Source organism: Zalophus californianus, chromosome 1 (genome assembly GCF_009762305.2).
Source record: "Zalophus californianus isolate mZalCal1 chromosome 1, mZalCal1.pri.v2, whole genome shotgun sequence".
Taxonomy (NCBI): Eukaryota; Metazoa; Chordata; class Mammalia; order Carnivora; family Otariidae; genus Zalophus; species Zalophus californianus.
The window spans coordinates 113,785,762-113,813,049 of NC_045595.1; the positions used below are offsets into that span (position 1 = coordinate 113,785,762).

Consider the following 27,288-nt stretch of genomic DNA (forward strand, 5'->3'; position numbering starts at 1 on the left):
CCAAGGGACTTTCCAGCACAGAAATCTTAAACAAGGGGAATGCGTTCCCGCAGCAGAGCTGTAATCACACAGAGCAGGGCTACCAGCTGCAGATCAGATAGACAGGGTGAGGCAAATGAGACAGGAAATCAGTCAAAATGCAGATGTACATCAAGGTCATGGGACAGACTTTGTCAGGACGTCCCTAATTCACATTAAAACATCTGAGATCCAAACCTCAGAATGTAAGGGGGGGAAAAAAAACAAACCCTCTACTGACTAAGCCCACCTGCTGCCTGAAGCTTCCACACCTCACTGAACTACCCACTGACCAAAGGGTCTGGCAGTGGGTGCCTGAGAACCAGAGCCTCGCCGGGGTCTTTGTGTCTCTTAATCAGATTTTTAGATGTTATGGTAATGGAACAATCACTCTACTTGTTTGCCCACCCAGACCGCCCCCGCAAACCCAAGTTTTCATTCAAGATACAAAACACTTACATTCTCTCAGTTTTGCTTTCCATACAATTTCCCCAGAATCCATTTCGACCAAAAGTAATTTAAACTCCACTGGTTGCTCCAAATACACTTCAATGTAATTTTTCAATTTTAAAAGTGAACCATCAACAAATTCAGTTTCCTTTAAAAAAAAGGGGGGGGGATTTTTTTTTTTTTTTAAATAAAAGCTGCATTAGTTGACAACATGAAATGTCAAATAAGGAATAACAGAAGGGTCGGTGCTGACTTGAATGCTCCCTGAAATTCTGATGCTGGAAATGTCACTCCGTAATCACAGACCCTATGGTTCACTTGCTTCTTCTAGTCCCTCTTTACTCAGACCTGCTTTTCTCCCTCATTGAGGCTTCCAGTACTTTGGCTCTATTTTTTTAAGGTGTAACTTTTCAGCCCTTTCTTGGTTTCAGTGTTTCATGTTCCCAAACTAATCACCCTTTCATAAGTGCTTTTAAGCTTCCTTACCATCTTTCACTTCGACCATTCCACAACCTGGAATTGATTCAAGACATTTACAGAACTACACTGTGTGTTTCGCCCACATCAAATTCCCTCATCGAATACCACCTTGCCCCAACAAACCCTCTAATTGCTATTTTATGGATAAAGGATCTCAGAGAACCTAACTAACTTGCCCAAATCCACATCTAGGAAGTGGGAGAACTGAATTCGCATCCACACATTCTGACTCAACCACCACATTTAACCTCTACATTTACCCACTACAGAGACTGCCCCATGCCTTGGACCTCCTCTGCTCCTCTCCAGACTGGCTAGGAAGCCTGCAGGGAGAAATCTACTTAAAAAAAAAAAAAAAAAATCAATAAACTGTACTGGGCATCACCCTTAAAAACCAACAGTCTTACACTCTCCCTCTCCCTTTCCATTATAAACCACTACCATTATCCTCACCATGGGTCACCAAGGCCTACAAAGCCAAGATCTCTCCCAAAGCCCTCTGCTGTGGGAGAGATTTCCCAAATCTCTCATTTCCCATTTCTCATTCCCATTTCTCTGGGGCCTTGGGCCTGGCTGCACATCCCCATCACCTCGCTTAGGCACTTACGGTTCCCTCTTCCAGGAGGGCTGTCTCTCCCAGTGAATCCCTCTCCCTTCAAACCCAGAACAAATGTCACCACATAGGAACGCTTCCTTCCTGGAAACCCACTGCACCCTTCTCTATGGCAATACCACCTCACACGTTAAAATTATTTCTTTACGTGACTATAGTATGTCTCTCTCTATACTGGCATCTTTTGAGGGAAAAGATTATGACTTACTCATTTTAGCTCTTCTCCCAGACTGACTTGTAATAGGTACTTTTGATAAATGTCAGTTAAACAAATCATTAATGGTCTAAAATCAGTAAGAACACCTTAGATTTAATAGTTTCACAACTCTCAGAGTACCCCAAAACCACTACCTTGTATGATCATTAGGGCAATCCTGGAAGATTATCCCCATTAATCCAGAAATTTGGTTAAGAGAGAGCACACAAATGCTAACAGAACTAGACTACTTAAAGCCCTCCCACCGTCATCATCTTGTGTAAGCGAGACCTCTGGGGACCATCTGAGTCCCTTCCTAGACAGATTTACCCATTCAATGTGTATTATTCCCTCTCCCAGTGGCTCTTAATCTTGGCAGCACATTACAGTCACCCTGGGAGCTTTAACAAGCCCAATGCTGAGGCCACTCCCAGACCAATTAAGTCAGTATCGCTGGGGGTAGGACCCAGACCACAGACTTTTTTAAAAGCTCCCCTGGGAATTCCATTTGGCAGCAAAGGCCAAGTATCACACTGTTCTAAGCAAACCCTTCGAATTTCATTCCACGTCCCAGACAAGACCGCAGCTGGCTTCTGGTGATCATCTTAAGGTAGCATCTGCCAGGGCTAGGTGAGCTCGCAAGGGCTAGGAATCAACCTCTCAGATACCAGTGGGAAGACTGTGGCATTAGGGACCACGGGCAGAGTGGGCTCAGGGCCAGGCTTGTCTGCCACCTGGGCATGGGACCTGGGCAGTTCGCTCATCCGCTTTGCACATTAGTCCCTTCAGCTTCACTGTTGTGAAGCTCAAAAAAAAACCAAAAACACACCAGGTGGGAAGAAACCCTTTGCAACTGGAAAGGAAGGTATGGAAGGCTGTCTGACCAACCTGACTGCTTCTACAGGGCCCGAGGCCTCTGATAATATAATAATGCAACATGGGCCACTGCCATCAGCTCTCTCGTGTTTCCTATTTTAACGTAATGGAATCCAAACATGTTTTCAATTTTTCACAAACTATAAAACAAACAAAAAGAGGTGTACAAAAAGAATTTCCACACAGATGTCTAGTTAGATAAGCTACAACACACATTCAGAGCATGCAATGAAAATAAGTTTTAAAAATAACTTTGTCACTTTATAGGAAACCGAAATCACTTACAAATGTCATGGTGTGTACACTGAATAGTTGAAATCTAGTGACAATTTGTTCCCATAACTATTTTTCAAATGCCTTCCAATAAGAAAAAGCCAATATCCTTGTTAGCAACTCTTTCCTATTAATTTTCAGTGTTCTGTGACTTAAAGTTAAACTTAAGGTTTTTATTCCTTTGAAACTAACATTGTTTGAGGAATTTAATTTAAAAAACTCAAGAAAATTTAAAATCTTTTTAAAGGGAAAAAGATTAAATAGTCTATTTTTGCGATGGTGGCAGATTAACTCAGAAATTCAACAGTGTCTTTGGAAGAAGCTACAAGTTTAGCAAAACAATTGCTTTCCTATAAATAAATAAAAAATGAGAACAAAATGCATTCCTCTAAAACTTTCAAAATAACCTTAAAATATACATCCCTGCTGCTATTCCAAGTGGTTTTTTAAAATATATACCTCTGGGGTGATTTCAGCTTCTGGTTCACTGATCAGTCTGTATTTCTTCCCGTTCTGCAATAACTTCTGGCAAACAGGAGGCTTGTCAATTTTCATGAATTTCTTAGAGGAGTGCTTTACCGACTTGGAAATATCCTACAGGTAGAAATAGGTTTTGGCTATGAAATGTATCAGCAACAACTGTAAGAACTATAAGCGCCCAGCAGTGCACGTGCCGCCCTGCATTATCTTCATGTCCCCCTACAGAATGACAACGATGGAAAAACCTTCACAGAGCTCTAAAAAGGAGGCTAATTAGGCACCTTGAACCCACGCTGCAGGCTTCTAGGTCTCCAAACATCTTTCTGCCCAAGCACACCAGCCAGAAGCAACACACGTGCCCTGTATGGGACCAAAAGTTTGCTTCTGAAGGATTTGAGAAAATTACATGAGCACTAGTATTACACATTTGTGTTGATTATCTGCCCATCATGTCAATACAAAGCAATGATTTTACTGTACACAGTTCTGCTTTACCCAGAGCTTGCTTCTACCCAGCACTCTATGTGTTTCTACCCTTAGTTTCACCACTCTCCTGGGGGGTCACTGATTTTATATACACAGTTCGAATGCCCCAAGGAGGCAGAGACTTTGGCCCAGGCTCACTTGTAAAGCAGCTGTATAGCTGAATGTGAAATCTGGGTTTCCTGAATGCAAAGTGCCAGGAAATCTTCCTACATAGGAAAAAAAAAATCAACCCAAGAAGGTGTAAAAATACAGCATCAATAGGAAGCACATCCTGCCCTAACCATGCCATGTTCCTATGGTTCCAGTGATATAATCAGCTCCTCACCCCAGCTTCCCAGGAAGTAGAGATAACACCCTTTTAATTAACTGAATTTACTTTTAAGAAATATAAAGTTCATTGAATAATAGTACTTATTCCAAATCCATGCTAATTCTACTTTACTTTACTCTACTTTTTACACCATTTTGAAAAGTAGTTTCCCAATTGAAAGTATGAACTTTAACAGGATTATAGGAAGCATATTTTACCTTCTTAGGAAGAAACTAAAAATCTATTATTCAATAGAGTTCTTAAATTTTAATATAGATTGCCAATTGTAATCAATATAACTTATGTTTAAAGCCATCAAAACACTATAACCTAAAAACACTGGAAATAGGTAGTTTGATATTGGAGGGGGCCAAGGGCTGGCTAGGCCAAGATGGGCCACTTTGGCATGAAGATTGTTTTTAGTTCAAAAGCAATCACGGGTGGGGGTTGGGTGAAATATGTGAAGGGGATTAAGAGTACACTTATCATGAAGAGCCCTGAGTAATGTAGAGAATTGATGAATCACTATATTGTACATCTGAAACTAACATAATCCTGTATGTTAACTATACTGGAATTTTTTAAAAAATTAATTAATTCAAACAATTTTTTTTAAAAAAGCAATCCGAACCCAGCAGATTCAGGAAAAGTTCTCCCCCACCCCACGCCTGACAGCTGCCTAAAAGAATCTGCATAGAGGACCTGCTCCAGGAAGAGAGCTGTCACCACAGATAACTACACTAGCACATGAACTAGGTATGGGAGACAGGGAGGAACGTACCAAGGCCTGTGGGATCAAACTCCTAAGTCCCATGGCTTCTGAGTGGCCCAGCAGATGCTTGTTTACCAGACATTTACTCTTTTTCATTGTCCTGCGAATTGCATTTCTTCCCCTTGAAATCCCAGACCCCTGCCCCCTTCTCCTTAGATCAGAATGACCGCCCTCCAGGAATCAGAAAACTTGGCACGCACCTAGGCATTGACCCTATAACCTCTCTAGATGAGTGCCAAATGAGACCCACAGCAGGGGGACACTTCAATCAACAGGAACGGGACCCACATACACATGGCATCATGTCTGAACACAAAGGAGTCAACACTTATTATTCATTTTCTTTAACTTTACCTTGATGAAAGACTCGTTATTGGTTGCTATGTACACTCGAAAAGACAAGGATGGGTTATGGTCAATGGCTTTGTAGAGAACCACAGCCCCGTGGTGGTATACGGTCTCTTCACTTTGAATAACAGGTCCCACAGGAGAAAGAGAGCTCACACGCCATTTGACGTGGGTTGTAGAATGATCCACAGTAGATTCTAATGAGGCCCCAGAACTTTTAACATGTAAGACTTTGAATGTCATATTGGCATCATGGTCTGTTAAAATATGAAGGTAAATTAGCGCTCCAGGCAGTACACGGGTTGCACACATACTCTCACATATACACTCACGTGCACACGAATTAGACTTTTAGGAAACAAGTACTTACGACCCAAGCAGAGGGAATGTGGAAACTGAATGGAGATAAGACAGGTTGGGTCACATTTAACATCAAACAAGGGTCCACCGACAACCCAGGGTTTAACAACCAGGTCTGCATATTTGCTCCAGGACAAAATGCAATACTTGATGTCAACTTTTCTGTTAACCTCAAATATCAGACCAGTTTCCGTGCACTGGTAAGTTCCCTCTGTGTCCAACTTCAGTCTGCATTGGACAGATAAGAACACCTTTTTAGTCCTTATGTTTGGTCAGGAGAGGACTTCTTAAAATTATTTATGTTTTTAATTTCATTCAAAAGCACTGACGAAATTCTATAGCATTTTGAAGAAGCATCACTACCAAAGAAAATAGTCCAAGTAATTACATAAAGTGTGTGAGATTAATTAGGTTGTTTTGTGTTTCCCCTACCTGGGGTCATTTTTATGTACGAAGTTAAATTACTGATGATGTTAAATTTTCTCTATTCGCAACTACTTACAAAAACTGTTCCCCGGAAAGGAGCCTGGGGGTCACTTGTTCATTGTGTTTCTGGAGAAAAAGTACAGACATTTTAGCAAATAATACACAAGTAAATGTTATTTTCTTAAAGCAAATTAGAGAATCATATTCTATAATGAAAAGATACTTACATTTTCAGCATTACAGTGTTCACAGTAAGGTTGGATCTTTTTCAGTTCTAAACGATAGAGAAAAAGTTTCACTTATAATGAATGTGATCGGCATTTTCAAATACAAATTTTTAAATAAATATATGTGAGATGACCAGATGACAAAATTCAGAGGTATATGCCCCTTCAGCAGTAACAATATTTAAAAGAATATTTTGGAAAATGTCAGTTTATACCTGAATGTGAATGATCTTTGGGCAATTCTTTATCCTCCCAGTCTTCTGCTGTGAACGAGATCATCACACATGCATCGGCACAAGTCAGTCACAGGGTAAATAGTGTACTACTCAAGCACCCACCTTCAGCTTCCCAACCAACAGAACTTTAAACATGTATTTAAACACCTCCACAAGTCAATCCAATGACACATTATGTCTGTCAATCCCACTGTAGGTCTAAGGTGCAAAAATGAGCTCGAATGTAACTCGAGTTTCAGTGTACCCTATTTTGGCACATAAATCTTTACGTGATCTTTCTATGCGGCAGCAAAGGCTTTGTCATCATCCTTTACACCTGACCCTCTCACACAAGCATGGGAGAGAAGCAGAGGAAACCGCATTGCCTGGTTCTTACTCTGAGCAGAAGCTTCCTCCGTGCAAGACCCTCCTGGCTCCCCATCTGTGAAGACAAGAGGGGCACATGAGCAATCTCTTCATTAGTTATTCCTCACTGGGGCCAGTGTCTCCACTGGAGAGCTGCAGCCCCCACTGAAGATTCCTTCATGGCCCAAGATAATGCCTGGCTGGCATCAGCCCTCCAGCTATTAGGGCTAGAGATTAGCCTGGAAGAAAAGAATTGACAGCTGATTTTAAGCATATTTAAACTTATAACTTATAAGCATATTTAAACTTATGGAACGACTATAAGAATCTCTGATTTAGCCTGCAGATTCCTTCCATACGGCTCAAGGCCCTATATGATCTGGCTACACATTACCTCATCTCCTGCCTGCCTCCCCACACCTGAGGCCCTCCAGTCACTACCTACCACTTCTCCACCTCAAAACTCACTCCTGACTCAGGGCCTTTGCACATACTGTCTCCTCTCACAAATATTCATGTTGTTTGCCTCCTCACATCTTTGTGGTCTCTGCTCAAACGTCCCCTTATCTGAGAGGCTTTCCTGACACACATGCACACTCCCCCTCCCTGAAACAGGGCCTGCCTGACATACTCACTCTGCCCCCTTCATTTTCCTTTGGGGCATCTCCCCCACCTGGCACACTGTAGTTTAGTGTTTTCTGCTTCCTGTTTCTCTCCCTACTAGAATGTAAGCTTCATGAGGACTGTACCGCAAGGGCCTGGTAAGTGCTCAGTCACTATTTTCTGAATGATTAGAATTCTGTAATACAAAAATGTATTAAGAAAGGGAAGAGCAGGGGCGCCTGGGTGGCTCAGTCAGTTAAGCGTCTGCCTTTGGCTCAGGTCATGATCCCAGGCTCCTGGGATAGAGCCCTGCATCGGGCTCCCTGCTCAGCAGGGAGTCTGCTTCTCCCTCTCCCACTCCCTCTACCCCTTCCCCCTGCTCATGCTCACTTTCTCTCTTTCTCTCAAATAAATAAAATCTTAAAAAAAGAGAGAGAGAGAAAGAAAGGGAACAGCAATGAATTTTTCTATTATCTACACTGGTCACTAGTTGCATGAGCTTGGGCTATCTGGTGATATTACTAAGTCTCCCCAAGCTTCACTTTCCATATCTATCCAACGGAGATTAGAATAATACCACCCCCCCCAAAATTTAGGAAAATTAAATGACCATTCCCTAATGCTCAGTAAGTGTTAGATAACTATTATTAACTATTATTTTGCTATAGTGATAGGTGGGACTCATTAAAAAAATTTAAGAATTCTAGACAACAACCCTGTCACTTAAGGCAAGACCTAATGTGTCAAATGCTTGGTTTTATATTGTAAAGGTCTGAACAACCTTTGGGAGGGTCACCCCATGGGTAAGGCACTCCTCAACACATACACAAGGTTCTATGCCATCATCAATGCCCAGGAAGTACAGACACTCACCCCCCGCCAGGATAGCGCTCCTGCCTGATCTCCTGGCCTATAGCATCAGTATCCAGGGACCAGGGCTTGCAAGAAAGAACCAGCTTTGGGCGCCTGGGTGGCTCAGTTGGTTAAGCAACTGCCTTCGGCTCAGGTCATGATCCTGGAGTCCCAGGATCGAGTCCCACATCGGGCTCCCTGCTCGGCGGGGAGTCTGCTTCTCCCTCTGACCCTCTTCCCTCTCATGCTATCTCTCATTCTCTCTCTGAAATAAATAAATAATCTTTAAAAAAAAAAAAAGATAAAAAAAAAAGAAAGAAAGAACCAGCTTTAAAAAAAACAGCATGAAGATAATGTGGCAAAGAGAGACTAAAATTATTCAGAGTCCTAGACTCAGAACACGACAGATCCGAAATACTGACCCAACTCCTGCACCACACCATCCTCCGATCATATTTCCTCAGTTACTGTCCTATAAAGGATCATAAAATTCTAAATTATTGATTGGCTAACTGTCTACATTGTATCTGATCCATAGCCCATGTTTTTCTGCCTTAGGAGCAGAGGAAGTGAAAGAGATCAGAGAATGCTATCCAGCTGGCAAACACTGAGTCTCTGACCAGGTCTTCCCAGCCAAAGCAGAGAAATTGATGCAATTCTCCCCAGTTTATCAACTATGGCTTCCCTTCAATCCATCAGACGTGGGTGACCCCACATTCATGCCTGTGAGTAGAAAGCATATCCACTCAGGGAGGACGGGTGAGCCTGCATCGCCGGCTGGCCCACAGAGGAGCAAACATTCCAACGTGGCCTACCCGGTCTTTCTATCTGACCTGAGAACGGAGGTGAATGGGAGGGTACCTCTCTGGTCTCTCCCCTAATGGGAAGGATCAAAGACCTTTTAACAAAGAGAATAATCTTGGGGGAAGGCAGGACCTCTTCCACGACCTGGGGCTCCAAGGACAAGCAACCTCAGCCCGCCCACAGAAGATGCCAGGGCACTCCGACTGCCAAAAATACCAAGATGTCTGACCCAGTCACGGGCTAGCCCCTCCGTGCTCCACATACGCCCTGCTGACCACACTGACCCCACCCACCCACCAGATTTTGAGCCTATCTCGAGCCTAATTGACTCCGAATGCCTTCCACCTAGGTTGCCTACCCTGGTGCGGCCCTGGCCCAGGCCTAGCTTCTGGACCCTGAGGGTCCTGACGCTGGACTCCACGTCCCTGTGGCCCATTACCCAGTTGTTACCTGGTAACATCAGAAACCTGGTCCCTATGCCAGCTTTCTAATTTCATTTCTACCTTAATCCAACCTATGAGGCTAGACTTTTGACTGCATTTTGAAGGATGAAATAATCCATAATGTACAGAGAATAGCAGGTGAGAGGGTGGGCACACAGTTTTTCTTTATGGGTATCAGAATATGACATTTCCACGAGGCTGCTACACACATCATTCCAGCTTCTTATCAATGTATAACGTGATTGCAAGAAACTTACAGTTACCATCACAGGTTCTCCACAGAGAAACTGCAGAGAGAATCAGATTATATACAGGACTTCTGAGTGAAGAGATTTCATTTATTTTCAAGTACTGCAAAGGAGCTCTCTGACTGCCTTGCTACAGTGTTCACGGGCAGATCAGAGTCTTAAGACCTGGGGGAAAAAATCCTACAGTAAAATAAAATCACTTAAAATACAAGCTTAGTCACTCACAAAACTTTAGACAAAAACCCTATTTTATATTTAGAATCTATCCCCTTCAAGTGGTTTCATATTCAAGTTGTTCACAAATAGCTAGAACAGCATGCCAGAAACTCTAAACCACAAATGGTACATTTGCAGCGGCAAATAGTTGAGTCTGCCCTAATCTGTGAGCAGCGAGCACCACAGGAGGAAGCTCGGGCCGCTTGCGGCTGTGCAGCCGATTACGGCCGGCCTCTCAATCTCTCCTCCTTAGGGAACCTAAGAGCAGAACTGCACACATACAGTCTTGGTACCAATGCAGATCACAAGCATATGCTTTGTATGCCCGGTGTAGGGAGCTCACATTTTCAAAACACTTAGAGAAGTTTCCTAATGTTTACCTTTATTTTGCACAGAAAAAGATAATGAGCAAGCAATCGGTAACGTAAAAACCCCAAAGGCTATCCTTCCCCTTCTTCCTTTCAACAACAAAAAATAAAATCGGGAGGAAGGATATACTCACTTGTTTGTTCTGGTTCTGGTTCCTCATTATCTACAAAAAGAAAAAAAAGTCTAAATCAAATTCTTTTGACAACCAAGAGGAAACACAGGCTGATGGGAGAATAGGTAAAATGTTTGGCTTTCGCCAATAGCAACCATTTCCTGCCTTTCTTCTTCAGCTCATCCTGTTCTCCCACTTCGCTTGCCAGCTAGAAAGTATTTACCACGTATGTATTTCTTCAGGACTTCACAAAACCACGCTAGTAATAGGTCCTCAAACAATCTAAGAGATGTGTGCATTACTTTAAAATAAAAGTAAAGGCTCATAGGTTTAACCAGAATTCCATAATTAAGGAAAGGCATACATTACTCACCAGATTCACTTTCAGAGCTGCTCTCAGAGCTGCTGTCCTCCCCTGAATAAAAACATACGCCACGGGAAATACACAGAGAATAAAAAATAAGAACTATTTTTTTAATTATACCTATTATAAAACAGATCCGAACTCAATTGATTTCTTCCTAATTTAATAAGTTCTCATTGAGTCTGGGGCGCCTGGGTGGCTCAGTTGGTTAGGCGACTGCCTTCGGCTCAGGTCATGATCCTGGAGTCCCGGGATCGAGTCCCGCATCGGGCTCCCCGCTCAGCGGGGAGTCTGCTTCTCCCTCTGCACCTCTCCCCTTTCATGTGCACTCTCTCTCTCTCTCTCATTCTCTCTCTCAAATAAATAAATAAAATCTTAAAAAAAAAATTCTCATTCAGTCCAAAACTAGTCTGGTTCCTATAAGAGGGGGCTTATTTTTCTTTGGAACTGGATAAAACACACTTGAGTTATTTAAGTATGAGCTCCGATCACCCTCTGGCTTCATCTGGTCATCGCGCAAGCCCTTCCCAGTCGTGACTTGCCCTCACTGTTCCTGTCTGGCTCCTGCATTTGCACATCTGGACAGTTCACATGCACAAGGCCAATGACACAACTGTGCAGAAATTCTGGAGTGTGCGTGCCGCTGACTGAAGCACAGGACAAACGTAGTCCATATTACCCAACTTACTTCTGGAAAGAGTGGTCCTCAAGAATGCTCCCTCCACTTCCTCACCCCCGACTCAGTGCCTCAGCCCACTGCAATCACGCTTCTGTTCCCACAGCTAGCTGGAAATCCTCTCCCTGATGTCCCTAAGGGACCACTAACCCCCAGAAAACGACTCCTGCAGGTAGACACCCACCACTCCCTCCTGCCCGCATGGCCCTCCCATGATGTCTGTCCTGGTACCCCTACCTCTCTGAGTGCTCTCCCCCGGGGCGGCCTTGCAACTCCTCTCTGCCACCACCGCCCTCCCCCACCAATTACTAACATCCCAGGCCCCACTCCCCATTCCCAGCCTCCTCTCCCCCTCGAGAGCCCTAAGAAGACACGGCACCCACTCCGCAGCTGGATCCCGACCTCCACCTGCAGGGGTACCTGGGCCTCTCCTGGCAGACCCCAGGAACTCCCCAGGCCCAACCTGCCAGCCGGGCTCCTTCCCCACTCCCACTCCTCATCCTCTCCTCCTCCCAGTTTCCAGACACGGCCTCCCCCTCCACGCAGGCTCTGGATTCAGCGAGCACACACATGGAAAGCTATTAGCATTGTTCTCAAACCCTCCTCCCTACGTCCATAACGAAGGAGTGGCAGCAGTTACAAGGAGGGAGGAAAAGATCTGAGAATAATGAGAACAATAATAACAGCGCTAATAGCAGCTTCTTTGGAGTGTTCCATGTGCCAGGCATGTATATATGTTTACTTGTTTACATGTACTTACTCATATTTATTTACTCATTTTGTATATGGATACTTCACATATATTTATGTAAAATGCTTCACTTGTATTTACGCATGTCTCCTCAAGACTGCCCAATGATGTAAGCAGAGGCCAGACCACCCCCACCCTACCCCCTGCCCCAGCTAAGATTTCAACTCACGCAGTCTGGCCGGAAACTGCACCCTCAACCATGTTGCTACACTTACACACATGCTTATTATTACTCCAGCAGGTCAGCCCCCGGGGAGCTGGTGACTGATTGGACATGGGCCTAGAGGGGGAGTGGGAGGCAGGTTCCTTCCTGCCTGGGAGGATGCCTGGGTGGAGGTGAGGCACTGACTATGTAGGGGCAGATGCTGGGAAATCAAGTAATGGGCCGTGGCCTTGGTCTTCCGGGGCTGGAAGCACAGAAAAGGGTTCTCAACCTTGACTGCACCTTGGAATCACCTGCAGAGCTTTCTCAACACATCCACGCCCAGGACTCAGCCCTTCCCTGGAGGTTCTGATTTAGTTGGCCTGGGGTGGCGCCTGAACAGCAGTATTCTTTAAAGTATTCTTTAAAGTCTTAAAGTATTCTTTAAAGTCTCCAGATGATTGCAATGTGCAGCCAGGGTTGAGAACCACTGGCCTAGAATCAATCTATTTTAACCACTCCCCTGTTCCCCAAACTTGAACGCCAGGATGATTGCCACTCCTTCTCCAAGCCTTTCCAGATACCTCCCACTGCCTGGAAGCCCCTCCCCCAGGCCCCACCTCCAGAGTCCCCAGGGATCTGTTCAGACCCAGCCCGAAGTCACAGCTGCTGTCCTCCACCCCACCGAGTTAGCCACGCCTCCTCTGTGATCTCCCCTGTCACATTTATCCTCTGGCAAACCATGGCTGATGGTCTTGCTGTTGGTCTGCCAGGCCTGGAGCTAGGTCTTGACATCTTGAATGCATGAATGAACATCTGCCCGGCTTCTAAGTACCAAGCAGACCAAGACCAGCCTCCTAGGTCAGTTCCCTTGCTTATGGAAACTGCCACCTACCAATCTGGAGCGGTTTGCCTCCTTCTTCAGTCTCTCCTTGCCCTCCGTGTAAGGAGGCCAGCTTGCAAGCCAGCAGCCGGTCAATGCCTGAATGTAACAAAGCAGCTGCAGTCCATAAGTAAAATAAATTATAATTTTCTAAAACTGCACATGCTTCATACAGTATCAGTTTTTTAATAACTCAACATTGACTTAGGAGTACCATACCTTTTTCTTCTGAGGAGGCATTGTGATGGTCATCACTAGAACAAGAAAAGAAAAAGACTTTTAAAAACTGATACAATTTTACATAAAATAATTACAAAAATCTTCAAAATGATCATTTTATTGTTTCTCCAGGAATGTTGCAAATTAAAGAACTCTCTCCCTCCTCAACGGTTTTCCTGCCCCTCTCATTTCTCCACCTATGGGCTGACTCCACCTGCAGCCAAGCCAAACACACCAATGGGGCTTGTCGGGTGTGCACCTGACCCCCTTCTCGTCCCGTCACCCCCAGGAGCCAGCACCACACCTTCAAAGTTCACGGGATTGCCTTTCCATGCCCAGCCATCTGGCTTCCTCTGTCCCGTCCCTAGGCACACAGTCCCAACTGCCCAGCCCGCACTGGCCTCCAGGCCCTCCATCTGGTTCCGAGAGTCATCCTCCTTCACCCAGGTCGTCTCATTCTGCCTCTCTGGCCTCCTCCCTCAGATACGGCACCCGGAGCACTGAGGGCTCTAGAAGTTCTCTCCCTTGTCCTCACCACGGCCTGAACTCTCTGTGCCCTACGCACATGGTCTCCACTCTCCTGCTCACCATTCTCCCCTGGACTCAAAGCTACCTGGCTTCTGCTTTCCCACGCTACCAGTGACTCCTGGCCAACAGACCCAATGGGCCCTCTTCAGTCCTTAGTGACCACGGCCTCATTAGACGAAGGAGGTGGCGGGCTTCTCCATGGCTTCCACGTCCCTTCTGACCTGGTCTGCTGCCACCTCCCTGTGGCAGTGACCTCTCCCCTCTGTGTGTGCTTCATCTGCTGGCTCCATCCGCGCCAGCCCCCCGGGCAGCGACGTGACCCGGAGTCACCTCTGTGCACCCTCGTCTTCCCACCTCACATTGCCTCGGTGCGCCCTTCACGCCACCAGGGTTTCCCATCCTAAATCTGCACCTCCTTCCCAGGCCTCTTCTCTGAGTTCCAGGTGCCCGGGGCCTGGGGGGCACTTCAGTACTTTAAATTAACTACAGTCAGCACTTAATCGTTGCTTTCCCTCTTCATCAGAACCTGCTCCTCCTGACCTGCCTTTGCAGAGAATCACATCTCTGGGGCACCTACCTGGAACCTCCGGCAATCACCAGCTCCTGCCCCCTCTTCCTCATCAAGCAGCCAGTCCAAGTCCTCCTGAGCCTCCCTCCAGACATCTCTCAAATCTGTCCCCTCCTTGGCATACACTCTCTGCCTCAGTTTAAGTATGTTCCCTCTCTCTCTCTTCCTCTCCCTGTCTCTCACCATTGGCTCTCACCTGGTTAGTTGATTATAATTTTCTCATAATTATTATACGTACCTGCAGTCTCCCTCTCTTGGTTCATCATGTGACTATCAGTGTGATCTAATCACATCTTTGCGTATACCCTTCTGTGGCTTCTCAGTGCTTTCTGGCTAAACCTAAGTTCCTAGGCAGGACGCACAAGGACCTCCACCCTGCTCCCTCGTCTCCCACCCATGCGCTCCCCCAGAGTGAAAGATCTTCAGTGTCCCAAGCACACCCTGGATAAAACACACACACACACACACACACACACACACACACACACACACACACACACACACACACACCACTCTCTCTGTATCACCACCCCCCACCCAGGGTCATTGCCTATGGCCTTGCAAGTCATGTGCCCCAACTCTGGGGACTCCATGAACATGCACTATGATGTTGGGGCACCCCCTGGAGTTGTTTGTGCATATAAGTGACAGCCCCGCCCTCCCCTTGATGCCAAAACTCCTATTTATCATGTAAAAACAGCACTTCTCAAAGTATAGTCTGAGGAACAATAGAGCTATATGAGGTACCCTCTAAAAACAGTTGTTCTGAGCCCACTGAATCAGAACCTTTGATGAATAAATGAAAATACAGGAAGAAAACAACAATGATGTTATTTGCACTTATACGTGTTTAAAATCTTTATTTTCTCAATCACCCCAAAAAGCCTCTGAAGGCCATTTTACGAATGCAGAGAGAGGCTCAGACAGGTTAATTAACTTCCTCAGGGTCACAGAGCTAACAACTAGAGAAGGAGCACTTGACTCTAGACCATTATGACTTCAAAGCCCACGTATTTGCCTGGCCCAAAGCCTTCCCCCACTGCCCACCACTCCACCCCCAAGTCCCAACCCTGGTTGCAAACTGAGGACCAAGACAGCAAAGGCAGCAGACCAACTGCTTTCCCTTTCCCTCCTCTTCTTCCCCCAGGTCAGTTGGGACCCCCAGATGTTGTAAACCTCCTTGACTCAAGATTTTAGCTGGTAAACTTCCCCAAGTAGTTGGTATTTCCCAAGCTCCATGTTTCTAGGAAATACACACATTCTCGTTTTCAGACTTAAATCCTTTTGTTTTTTAATCCTCAACTCTTGCTCAAAAGGTCAGGCTGTGGTGGTGAACCTGTAATTGGGAAATGCTTCAAGAAACCAAGAAAGGCTAAAATATGGTTTTTAATGAAATGTATAAAAGAACAAGCCAAACATGACATCTTTTTTCTCTAGACTCCTACCTCTTATAATGCAGTCACTATGCCTTTTAATTTGAAGATAATTATGAGAACATGGATTGAAAGTTGGCCATTCTTATTGCACAAAATATGCCTGGTTAAAACCCACTTCTGTGTTCTCAACAAAACTGTGTTTTTCTCCTTACTAGCACTTTCATTTTCCCCTTTCTGCAGCTGCTTATCTCTGTTTCCAGACATGTATCCATCTGCTTAGATATTACAACTTTTGCTAAAACCCAGAAAGTCTCTGCATAAAACCTTCATTTTCTCCATGAAGTAGATGAGAGTGAGGAGAGTGAGTGGTGTCCAAGATTCGATTAGTGAGGCTGGGGAGTAGAAGGCCACTTCCCTGCCCAGAAACACCCGACACCAACCCCAGGGCAGAGAAGGGGGAGGGGCTTAGACGCAATGAGGAATGAGGAGGAGCCCGCCCCCCAGGCAGCTCCCGCCCCCAAGGCAGCTCCCTCCCACCCCCACCCCCGCCCCGCCTCAGGAAGGAAAGCCACACGGGGCAGGCTCACCGGGGCAGGCTGACCGTAGTGGACCCAGGGGGCGCCTTGCCACTGCATGAATGCTTCGTGCCCGCCCTCTCTCCTATCATGGACACTGTTCTAAAGTAAACACCACAGCAATCATGGAGAGAGAGCACGCATTCCAAATGTTCTCAGTGTAATTCAGGGACTAAAGATTAAGTAGGAAAGGGGCATGGACATCTACTCAGCACTTAAAACTCTTTAAATGTTGATGTGGACTCCATCATTATTACTAGGTAGAATTTTACTGCAGTTCCAACACCAGCATCAAATATAAATGTTGCCTCACACCTATCAGCTTCCGGGCCCCAGACTGGCACAGCCCCTTCCCTTAGGGGAAGGGGGAAACAAAAACATCCTGCATCTTGGCACAGTAAAATCCCTGAGCTGCTGCAGGACGGAAAGAACAGGCTTAAAAACCTCAAAGAGCTAATATTAAATGAGGGTGTTTATTGAATGTTTGTTGGAAAAATGAGGATTCTATGAAACTATGTGCAAATGAGCAAAACCAATTGTTGTCAGAATTAAGTCATAGCTGCAATGAAATGAAACCTGAGAGCAATACCAAATCTTCATGTAGGTGCAGGACCTTAAAACTTCCAAAGTGCTTTCAGACCCACGAGAGCACGAAGCTCCTCACATGAACTCTGCCAGGAAGGCAGGGCAAGGACTGCCATCCCAACGTGCAGATGAGGACGCTGCAGCTCAGAGGTGCCCAGTCACGTAAGCCAAACCCACATGGGCCGGTGAAGGATGCACTAGAACCAGAATGCCTGGACAGGCTGATATCAGGCATCAGAATGATTTCACCCAATCTGGCTCCATAAGTAATAATTCTCTACCCAAATATTTTTAACAATACTTAAAGTAAAAATAAAACCTTAATATGATAATGGCTTGTATTTGTTAAATGTTTACTGTGTGCTGGAAATTAAGTCAAGGACTTGGCATTATGTCGATTAGCTCATTTAACCATTAGGACCATCTTTTAAGTGCCTGACACCGGCCTAGTAGCATCCCCATTTCACAGAAGAGAAAATAATGCTCAGAGATCTTGGGTAACTTATCCAAGAATCCTGGTCCATCTGATTGGAGAGCCCAAGCTTTTACCAGTACAGTTTTACAAAAGAAAGCTGAAAATTCTGCCAAGTAGATAACGACAAAACATCAGTCTTTCTTCCTACTAGGTTCCTACTGCCTATGAAGGTAATTCTCAACTGTAGGTAAACAGAGTTTTTAGGCATAATATGCCCCAAATCCTCCTCTAACTTTTCACCAGAATTAAACCAAGCAGTATTTTACTTCTTTTAGCACCTATCAACCTTCTAGAAAACAGACCATAACAAGTAAAGTAAAACCCATTAAGTAAATCAGTTAAAGAAAGTGGAAAAGATTTTATGTTAGTCACAAACCAGAGTTAAAATGCACAATCATGAAAAAACTATACTTCCCGGGGCATAATCGCAATGCAAGTAATATTCTCTATAATATAGATCTCTTTTCCATCAACTCAAATTAACAAACGCCTATTTACCATATGACAGATGCTGCGCTAGGCAGAGGGGATATAAAAGTAACACAAGACACATGAACCCTGTCCCCAAGGGGCACCCAAATGGAGGTGGAGACAGATCAGAAAACAAATACATATGTATATGATGCAGGAAGAACAAAATAAAAATAAACATAAGCTATAGTGTTAGCCCAGAGCAGGCTCTGAAGAACTAGGAAGAACCAAACTCTTATGCTAAGATCACAGGCATGTGACTGACAGCCAATTAAACCATGATGCTAAGACCATCTTGCATTTTCAAAAAGCACTGCATCCCCAAAAACAGGATCCTCTAGCTGTTAGGCTCAGGAAAAGCTGGAAACGAAAGGAACCTACAAGATCTTCCAGTCTGATGCATCATTTTACACAGGGAGATGGCAAAAGAGGAGAGGGCAAGTGAATAAATACCCACGATCACATAGCTAGTTATAAGCAGACACAATCTCACAACTTGTCTCAGGTCTCCTGGTTTCCTTATCAATTCATTCATTCAACTAACACGTGTGGAGTGTGTGTGCCAGATATGAGTGAACAAAGCAACCGGTCTGTGCTTTCCCCAGCCCACCAGCCTGATGGGGAAGCCTGACTTCCTGTATCTAAGACAGGAAGTGCTTTGAGAGAATGACAAAAGAGCTCCTCTAAGATTGAGGAATTGGGGAGGGCTCCCTGGGGAAGTGACATTTAAGCTGAGCGACAAAGGACAGCAGAAATGGACAAGAGAGAAGGACTGGGAGTAGTGGGGGCAGCTCCTGTCTGAGACAGGAAGGAGCGGATCAAGTTCCAGGAACAGGAGGAAAGCAAGTGTGGCCAGGGGGAGAGAAGCAGGAGATGAGGAAGGTCAGGGAGGTGGAGAAATCCTAACTCTGTAACCAAACTGATGGTAAGCCCAAGGATGCTAAGTGGCAATTATTCAGTCTGCTGAGTAGTCTCTATATTTCCATCTTGGGAAGATTGACATCTTAAAAGCAGAGGAGGAAGTCAATAGTGCAGGGTCCCAGAATCTGCTGTCTTCAGTGTCTTACATGGGGACCACGTGAACCCGTGCAACCCTCTGACTACCTGCAGGTTAAGACACTGCTTGTGTTGAGTCCAGAGGCCTAAGTATTTCCCCAAAGAAAACCTCAGTACCCCAGGCCACAAGAGCCAGTCCCCCTGCCCAGGCAGTCGTAGTAGTAGGTGACAAAAACCTCCCACAGGGCTGTGTAACTTTAAAGCACACTCCAAGGAAACTGTCTGCATTCAGAACTGAGCTCTAGAAGCCAAAAGTCCCCTCCATACAAGCCGGGACAGAAAGACTTCCATCCATGCCAAGCTCTCCAAGACCAGCCCTGGGGTAGATCGGAGACTCAATAAAGGGAAAGTGGGGGCAGGTGGAGGAGTGGGGGACAGGAGAGATGTGGGTACCCTAAGCCACCAGCTGTCCAAAACCTTGAGGATACTTCCTGAACCAAACTGGCTTCCCATCATGACCTAGTTTCTTTTCTTCTTTCTTCCCAAAGATCACCACTTCCAATCAGCTTGCTCACAAAAGAAGCAGCCATCCTATGGGTTCTTTTCTTCAATGTTCAGGTCCCTGAATGAGAGCACAGTCTTGGGTTCCTCCAAAGGTACTTAGTGCTGGTAAAGATGGAAAATCCACAGGGCTGGCTCAACAGGCTGGCTCCTTCACCTACCCGCTATCCCCTTTTTAAATTTCTCCAGTAGGAAAAAATAATGGTGGAACTGGTAGATCTTTGGGTACCAAAAGGCTAAAGGATTCATTGCATATTATTTGGAATAGGCAAAAACTGGAAACAACTACCATGCTCATTAAGAGTTAAGAAATGGATGAACAAAATGTGATATAATCATATAATCAAATATTATGAACAATGAAAATGAAAGAACTGCTTACACACAACAATGTGGATCAATCTCACAAACATAATGTTGCACAAAACAAACCAGACGTGAAGGTTATATGCTATATGATGCTATTTTTATAAAGCTTACAAATAAGCAAAACTAATCTCTCATTCCTTTGGGAAGGAGAAACAGGACTATGAGAAATCGGAGTATGAGAGGGGCTTCTAGGGTGCCATATTTTATGTCCTGATCTGGGCAATGGTGACACAGATGTGTTCACTTTGTGATGTGCCACTTAAGATGCTTGTGTTTTCTGTATGATTGTGTACACACACACACACACACACACACACACACGGGTTTTCAGCATCTCGGAAAAGGAAAGTATCTAGAACTCTGGCTTTACAGACCACAGTTGTGAATGGAGAATGACCCTGGCTGGTAGGGGAGCAAGATGAAGAGGCTAAGTGCATTGAGGATATGGCCTAAAAGGCAGCTAGCGGTGGGGCGGCAGGAACTGGGGGAAACAGTTTCAGGGTTTACTCCCTTCCTCCTTCTTGTACCTGTCAGTGAGAGCCTAGCCTAATGTACGCCAAAGGGAAGTGGGGCCAGGAGAGAAAAGGGCTGGGACCAGGCTGGCAGGGAGAAGGGAGACTGCTGGGACATTTCCAGCAGTGACAAGATAAGGAGGGCAAGAGGAAAAGAGAAGAGAAAGAAATCCTGAGTGAACAAGGAGAGCTCTCCTGAGCTGAAGATGTGCGGGGTGGGGAATTCCCATGACTCAGCCCAGTAGAAGGAATTTCTCTTCTCCGCTCCTTGAGCCAGTAACATCTGATGTACACCTGCATTAATGGAGTTATTGCACTGCCCTGCAGTAATTTGTTTATAAGTCTGGGAACTGAAAAAACAATGAGTGTGAGCGAGGGGGTGTGTATAGCCAAGAATTCCACATCTCCAGCACCCAGCACATGGTTTGGCATATAATTTGCACCGAAAAAAAAAAAAAAAAAGTTCATTGAACAAATAAATGACAGAAAGACTAGGGTAGACATAAAGACTCTATTCCTCAGTATTTAAAAAATCTGTAACAAACAGCTTAAATGGCCAAAAATATTAGAAGGGAATGCTGTACAGCTACTAAAAATTACAAGCAACTTTACAGTTTACAGAGACTTGCACCTCACCCTTGGCTGATACTGAATTTTATGGACTTTGTTGCCATGCTGAAACATGAAAATGACACATTAGCAACAATCTCCCTGAAGAGGCCAGGAAGATCAGAGATGGAGGACTAAGGAGTGTTCGTAGAAAGAGGTGGGGAGGGTCCATATCCTACAGTAATACCAACAAGGGCTGGTAGTTCTGGGTGACCAGCAGAAAAATTCGGTTAGCTCTGTTTGTGTAAATAACTGTGTTAATGTCACATGCTATTTTTCAATTCACTTCCTCTCTTTATCGGTTTGGCAGGGGGAAAACTTTACTTCTAGCAATAATTTAAAGTTCTCTTTAACAATCATTCCCAAGACTTGCTGTTGGGTGAACACCTCTATAAGAAGAGTTTTTGATTTTCAACGGGGACTCAGTTCGTGTCCTACTGTGGTTTTGTTCATGATCCGAACGTCAAGAAATCAAATTAGTAAAACCTAGCTACACACAGACTTTTCTAGGCTGCCTTCCTGATTGCAACAGTGTTTTAAAGAAAGGGCAGTGGCAGAAAAAACAAACCTCCCTCCTCCGTGAGAAACTGGGCCTAATGTTTAATGATCCACGAAAAACTGAAGTCGTGGACACTTTAAACCTTGGCAGTCTCTCCTTGTTCTAGTTGCTCCTGTAGAAACTCGGTTTTGCAGCAGTGACTGTCCAAAAAGAAAATTTTCTGCAGTCTGAATCCTTGCTGAGCGTTTCTGCACTGCTTAGGGTGACTTCCTGCACGTGCTTAACGGCAATGAAAGGATTACCTAAAGGATATATTTCACAAACCGCCCATCACACGTCTTGCTGAACACCACATCCAATGCTAAAAGCCTCCTTCTGCAAATGACAGTAACTCTGGAGAACACGCCCACAATATCCTTAGAACATCCCCAAACTAGCTCTTAATATAACATTCCCATGTAAAAAGCAGTTGCTTTTAAAGGTCTTCTGAGGGACGCCTGGGTGATCCAGTCGGTTAAGCGTCTGCCTTCGGCTCAGGTCATGATCCCAGGGTCTTGGGATCGAATCCCGCATCGGGCTCCCTGCTTGGCGGGGAGCCTGCTTCTCCCTCTGCCTGCCGCTCCCCTTGCTTGTGCGTGCTCTCTCTCTTTCTCTCTGACAAATAAATAAATAAAATCTTAAAAAAAAATAAAGGTCTGATGACAAACAGAAGCACTGGCTACCTTTACTGTAATAGCAGAAATCCTTCAAGCAATGTTGACTGGAGCCTTCTGTGAGCGAGACGTTGTGTTAGCGCCACATCGCGGGTGAGGAGCTGCCGGGGGTGGGGCCTCCACATATGGGCAAGGGCAGCGTTAAGGGAGCTAATCCTACCCTAGACTCAAACAATTTAAAAGCCGACAGTGTTCAGCAAAACCCCGGGCACCCTCCTGGAGTGAGTCCTCTTCCAGGTACAGAGGGCGCAGGGGCTCCCGAGAGCTGAAGCCCGGGAGCTAGGGGCAGATGAGGACAGCAGAAACCGAGGCTCGGGGGCGGAGAGTCACAGTGGAGGCGGGAAGCGCGCGAGTCCACCCGCGGGGAGCAAAGGGGTGCCGCATGGCGACCTGCCCTCCCCGGCACTCGCCGGCCGCCCGCAGCCGCCTCCACCAGAAGGATGTGAATACATCGGGCCCACCTGCCACCGCGGCGACGCGGAGCAGCCGGCGCCCAGGGAAGCGCAGCCGCAGGGAGCAGCAGCGCCGCCTGTAGGCCCCGCCTCTGGGCCGGGAGCGCGGGGCCTCCGGAGCTGCGCGCCCCCGCCTCCCGCGCGGGCACCTGCGCGCGACCCCGCCGCCGCCTGCCCTACCCAGGTGCGGCCCGCCGAGACCCCGGAGCCAGGGATAGAGGGTCCGAGTCGGGCCCGGGGGGCGCATTGGCTCCCCACGCTCTGTGCCCGCGCGCAGCAGGCGCCGCCCGCGAAGTGTGCTTTGTTTGTGCGGCGGGAGCGGGGATGCCGGGACGGGAGTGGAGCCCTCGCCCCCTCCGGCACAGGGCAAAGGCAGAGCCCGGGAGGGGCTGGGGGTGCCGAAGGGGGCAAAGCCTCTTCTGCGACGCGTCGACGTTGGGCCCGGCCGTCCCCCGACCCCGCTCTGCCCTTTCTCCCTCCGAGCCCCCCAGCCCCGCAGATGCGCTCACCTGCTCTCCACGACCCCCACGCCGCGGCTCATCGTCGCTCTGCGGCTGGGAGGGGGCGCCACGCGCGCCCCGGGCTCGGCGCTCAGTGCGTACCCGGGCGGCTGCTGGAGGGGCTCGCGTGCGGAGCGCTGCCCTGCACACTCGGAGGCGGCCGACGCTGCGCGGGGAGGGAAGAGGGCGAGCGAGAGCCACCGGGGGAGGGGACTGTCTGGGAGGGGGTGCCGGGCGCGCATCCGCAGCGGCGGCCGGAGGCTGCCGAGGCTCCGGTAACGGAAACGCACGCTCGCCGGCGGCCCCGCGCGTGCACACCAGCGTACACACTCGCACACATGCGTGCGCACACCGGCCCAGCCCCGGCTGCTTGTCGGCGCCCTAGCCCCGAGAGAACTCGGTTTGATGACCCTAAGCGGCGGTTTCTGTGAAGAAGGACCCGCGCTATTCTCTCAGGAGGGGTCGGAGAGCTCAAGTCATCCTGACTGGGGTCTGGCTACTCCAGTATCTGGGGATTTTCACTGGGGACATGAGACACCCCCACCACCAAGGGGTTCCCAGATTTGCTTCTTAGGATCTTTAAACCCCCTGAAATTCTGTCAGGTTTTGTATCTGAAATACAAGCGCCTGGAATGAGGCACCACTGCCTAGACCGTTGGTGGTCTTCACCGCACACTGTTCTCTTTTACCCCATTTTTCAGCATGGTTGCTTGTCTGTTTTGTGGCATGGTGGCTTGTCACAGCACCTAGCCCAGGTCTGGCTCACTTCAGGGCGACTGCAGGAAGGAGGCAAAGGCAGAGTCCAGGATGGGTCCTCTAACTGGCAGCCTTCTCTTTGCTGTTCTGAAATTCTCCACAGACTGAAATACCCCTGACCTCCTGGAAATGGCCTCATGTAATGCCTGAAACTGGGGAAGAAAATGGCTCCTTGCAGCTTGAAGAGACATCTGTCTTTGAGATTCCTCCAAAAGGCTCAGCCCCGTGCCTGCCTCCCTGTGACTGGAAGGGCCTGCACTGGCAGTGTGGGTGAGCACAATAAAAGTCATAACCCCTGGGCGCCTGGGTGGCTCAGATGGTTGAGCGTCTGCCTTCGGCTCAGGTCATGATCCCGGGGTCCTGGGATCAAGTCCCGCATTGGGCTCCCTGCTCCTTGGGAGCCTGCTTCTCTCTCTGCTTCTCTCTCTCTCCTCCTCTGTCTCTCATGAATAAATAAAATCTTAAAAAAAAAAAAAGTCATAACCCCTACCAGTGGAATACCTGTGAGTCCAACACTGTAGTCAACACTTTATATTCTAAGAAAGAGCTGCCCTGGCACTGTTACTGGGCCTTGATGTTCTCCCGCCAAACATCAACAATTTTGCAGAACATCAACACCAGACAAGGCCTCTCTGGGACCATGATGGATCAAGACAAGAACAAGATCACTCTGCAATCCTGTCGGAGCACAGACAAAATGTGAACGTGGTCCAAGCCACAAAATACCAAACATACAGCTATCCTGGCTAATAAGAGGGACTGCTGCTTCTTGGCCACTCATGCCCTTTGCCTTACTCGAGTCTGCCCTCTCTATGGCTAAGATTTATGAAGATACACATTCATAGAACTACCCCTGCTTTCTTAAGCCTGTCCCCAAGTCAGTTAACAAGAGCCCAGATCCTTTAATGATATTTTCTAACATCCTCTCACTGAGACACCGTCATGGCGTCCCTCACCAATGAGTAATAAATCCAGCTTGTATAACTACAGGTGTATTCCAAGTGGTCTTTGGCAAGAGGACATTAAAAATAAATTATCTTGCTTAATCATTGCAATAACAACACAAGGTAAATATTACACCTTCTTTACATATAAGCTAACTGGGGTTCTAATAGATCATAAAACTGGAGCTCACATGGGGCCACCAGCTGTCAGTGAAAGCTGGTTCATGTTCACATGGGCTTGTGGGGAGCCAGACTAGTCTGTTGCCTACCCACACAAACTTTGGCTTCCAGATGAGCCTGAGCTCTAACCCCAGTTCTGCTATGGGAATTTGAGCAAGTTATTTAACTTTTCTCAATCTCAGCTTCTTTGCCCCTCCCCCCAAAGAGGGGATGTCTAAGAACTGGTATTTTTTTAATTGAGATATAATTGACATATAACATTGTATCAATTTCAAGTATACAACATAATGATTCCTTAATTTGTACATATTGTGAAATGATCACCACAATAAGTCTAGTGAACATCCATCACGGCAGAGTTACAAATTTTTTTCTCATGATAAGAACTTTAAGATATACTCTCTTAGCAACTTTCAAATCTATAATACTTATAATTAACTATAAGGAATTGGCATATTTTGTATAAGCTCCCCAAGTGGCCAAACCCAGCACCTGTTGGCCCACAGTGGTTTGGGATCTACTGGCCCTATACTCCCTTTCCCTCTTTCCCATTCACTTCTCAACCAATTGTAACATTGTTCCTGACCCACTGCCCACTCTTGCTAAGGTCAGCAGTTACCTTGCAGCTGCTAGATCTGAAGTATACTTTTCCATATGCTATTGACTCACTTGACCATTCTCCCCTTCCTGAAATTCTCCTTCTTTGGCTTCCAGGAGGCCAACATGGTATGATAAGCAACTGAGGCCCAGAGAACTAAAACACTTGATCCAACAGCCTGTGAGACACTAAAGCCTGTAAACCACCATGTGAGTGAGCTTAGAAGTGGATCCCTTACCCCATGGTAAAGGATGGTTGCAGCCCTGGTGGGCCAAGCTACTTCCAGATTCCTGACCCATGAAAACTATGACATAATAAATGTTTGTTGTTTTAAGCTGCTAAATTTTGGGATAATTTGTTATGCAGCAGTAAACAACTAATACAAACAGGAAACAAGATGTTATGGTTAGTGCAGTAGAATCACATCATTTGCACTTCAACTTAGGTAAATTCAACCTTAGTGGGTTTTGAAAAAGAGGGAGAGAGAACAACTTATACGGTGTCGACAATTCTGCCTTCTACTCCAGTGAAATGACAGGATAAGATGAAAAAGGTAGGTCTGGTTTCATTAATCAGTCTCTGTTCCAGTCCTGGGCGCCTCTCACAGAGGAGAAAGTCTTGATGCTGGCTGTGCAGCTCATATTTTTAACTATCCATATTTAGTACAAAGTGGGGGAAATGAGGCTAATTCACTGACTTGGGTTCGATATATAATGTAGTCAAAATAACCCCTGAAATCCCTTAACTCATCAGGACCTGAGCCCAGGAGTCCCCAGGCAAAGAATAGTACTGACCTTAGGCCAGGGCCAGCCCTGGAAACTTGCTCCAGAGGGCCCCCCGTGGCCCTCCTCCATTCGTACCTCCCACAGGATGAGGAGCCAATGAGACCCAAGGGATGTGCCCTTCTGGAGACTGTTTCCCCCCACCCAACTTAGAGACCAAACTCAGGGGATAAGAGATCCCAAATTCCCTGTCCAAATGGTCCTGAGCCCACTTCTAGGGCCTGCATAGGACTTTTTTCCCAGGTCCAACTTTCTGTGGATGGAGCATATCACCAGAGTGTACAGGCCAGGGTAAGGGAGACCAAGGGCAGCTGCTTAAGGGGATATGGATGGCGCTTGGGTGGTCCACATGGGAGCTGAGTGGTCCACATGTGTGTACAGAGCCCTTCACCATGCGGACAAGGCAAGCAGTGGAAAACCAAGAGGGTGGCCTATGGACCCTGAGCCAGCTCTCCTAATGTTGCCTCACACTGGTAATGGACTCTGAGAAGTCTAACTTGACCTGATCTTCCACATCATTTTACAGGAATATCTGTCAGGTCAGGAAAATGGAATGTATTTCATTTAACAGTGGGCTAGCTTGATTTATAACTTTTAAATATTTAGACATATTACATAGGGACATTCATCGTTACTGTAGCCTTGGGTCCAAATGATCAGG

General features: G+C 46.4%; 1 protein-coding gene across 1 annotated transcript in view; it reads right to left on the reverse strand.

Moving 5' to 3' along the window:
• The window catches only part of LOC113915965, a 34,922-nt gene extending 8,223 nt beyond the window's left edge, over positions 1-26,699 (reverse strand). Inside the window, exons 1-14 of the mRNA XM_027581850.1 lie at positions 26,640-26,699; positions 23,377-23,792; positions 13,579-13,613; positions 13,372-13,458; positions 10,917-10,958; positions 10,565-10,594; positions 6,928-6,972; positions 6,531-6,578; positions 6,316-6,362; positions 6,165-6,214; positions 5,673-5,890; positions 5,309-5,559; positions 3,366-3,500; positions 478-616 (exon numbers count right to left, since the gene is read on the reverse strand). Coding sequence (XP_027437651.1) covers positions 478-616; positions 3,366-3,500; positions 5,309-5,559; positions 5,673-5,890; positions 6,165-6,214; positions 6,316-6,362; positions 6,531-6,578; positions 6,928-6,972; positions 10,565-10,594; positions 10,917-10,958; positions 13,372-13,458; positions 13,579-13,613; positions 23,377-23,792; positions 26,640-26,699 — 1,603 coding nt within the window. The remainder of the gene's footprint in view (positions 1-477; positions 617-3,365; positions 3,501-5,308; positions 5,560-5,672; positions 5,891-6,164; positions 6,215-6,315; positions 6,363-6,530; positions 6,579-6,927; positions 6,973-10,564; positions 10,595-10,916; positions 10,959-13,371; positions 13,459-13,578; positions 13,614-23,376; positions 23,793-26,639) is intronic.
• Between the last annotated feature and the right edge of the window lie 589 nt (positions 26,700-27,288).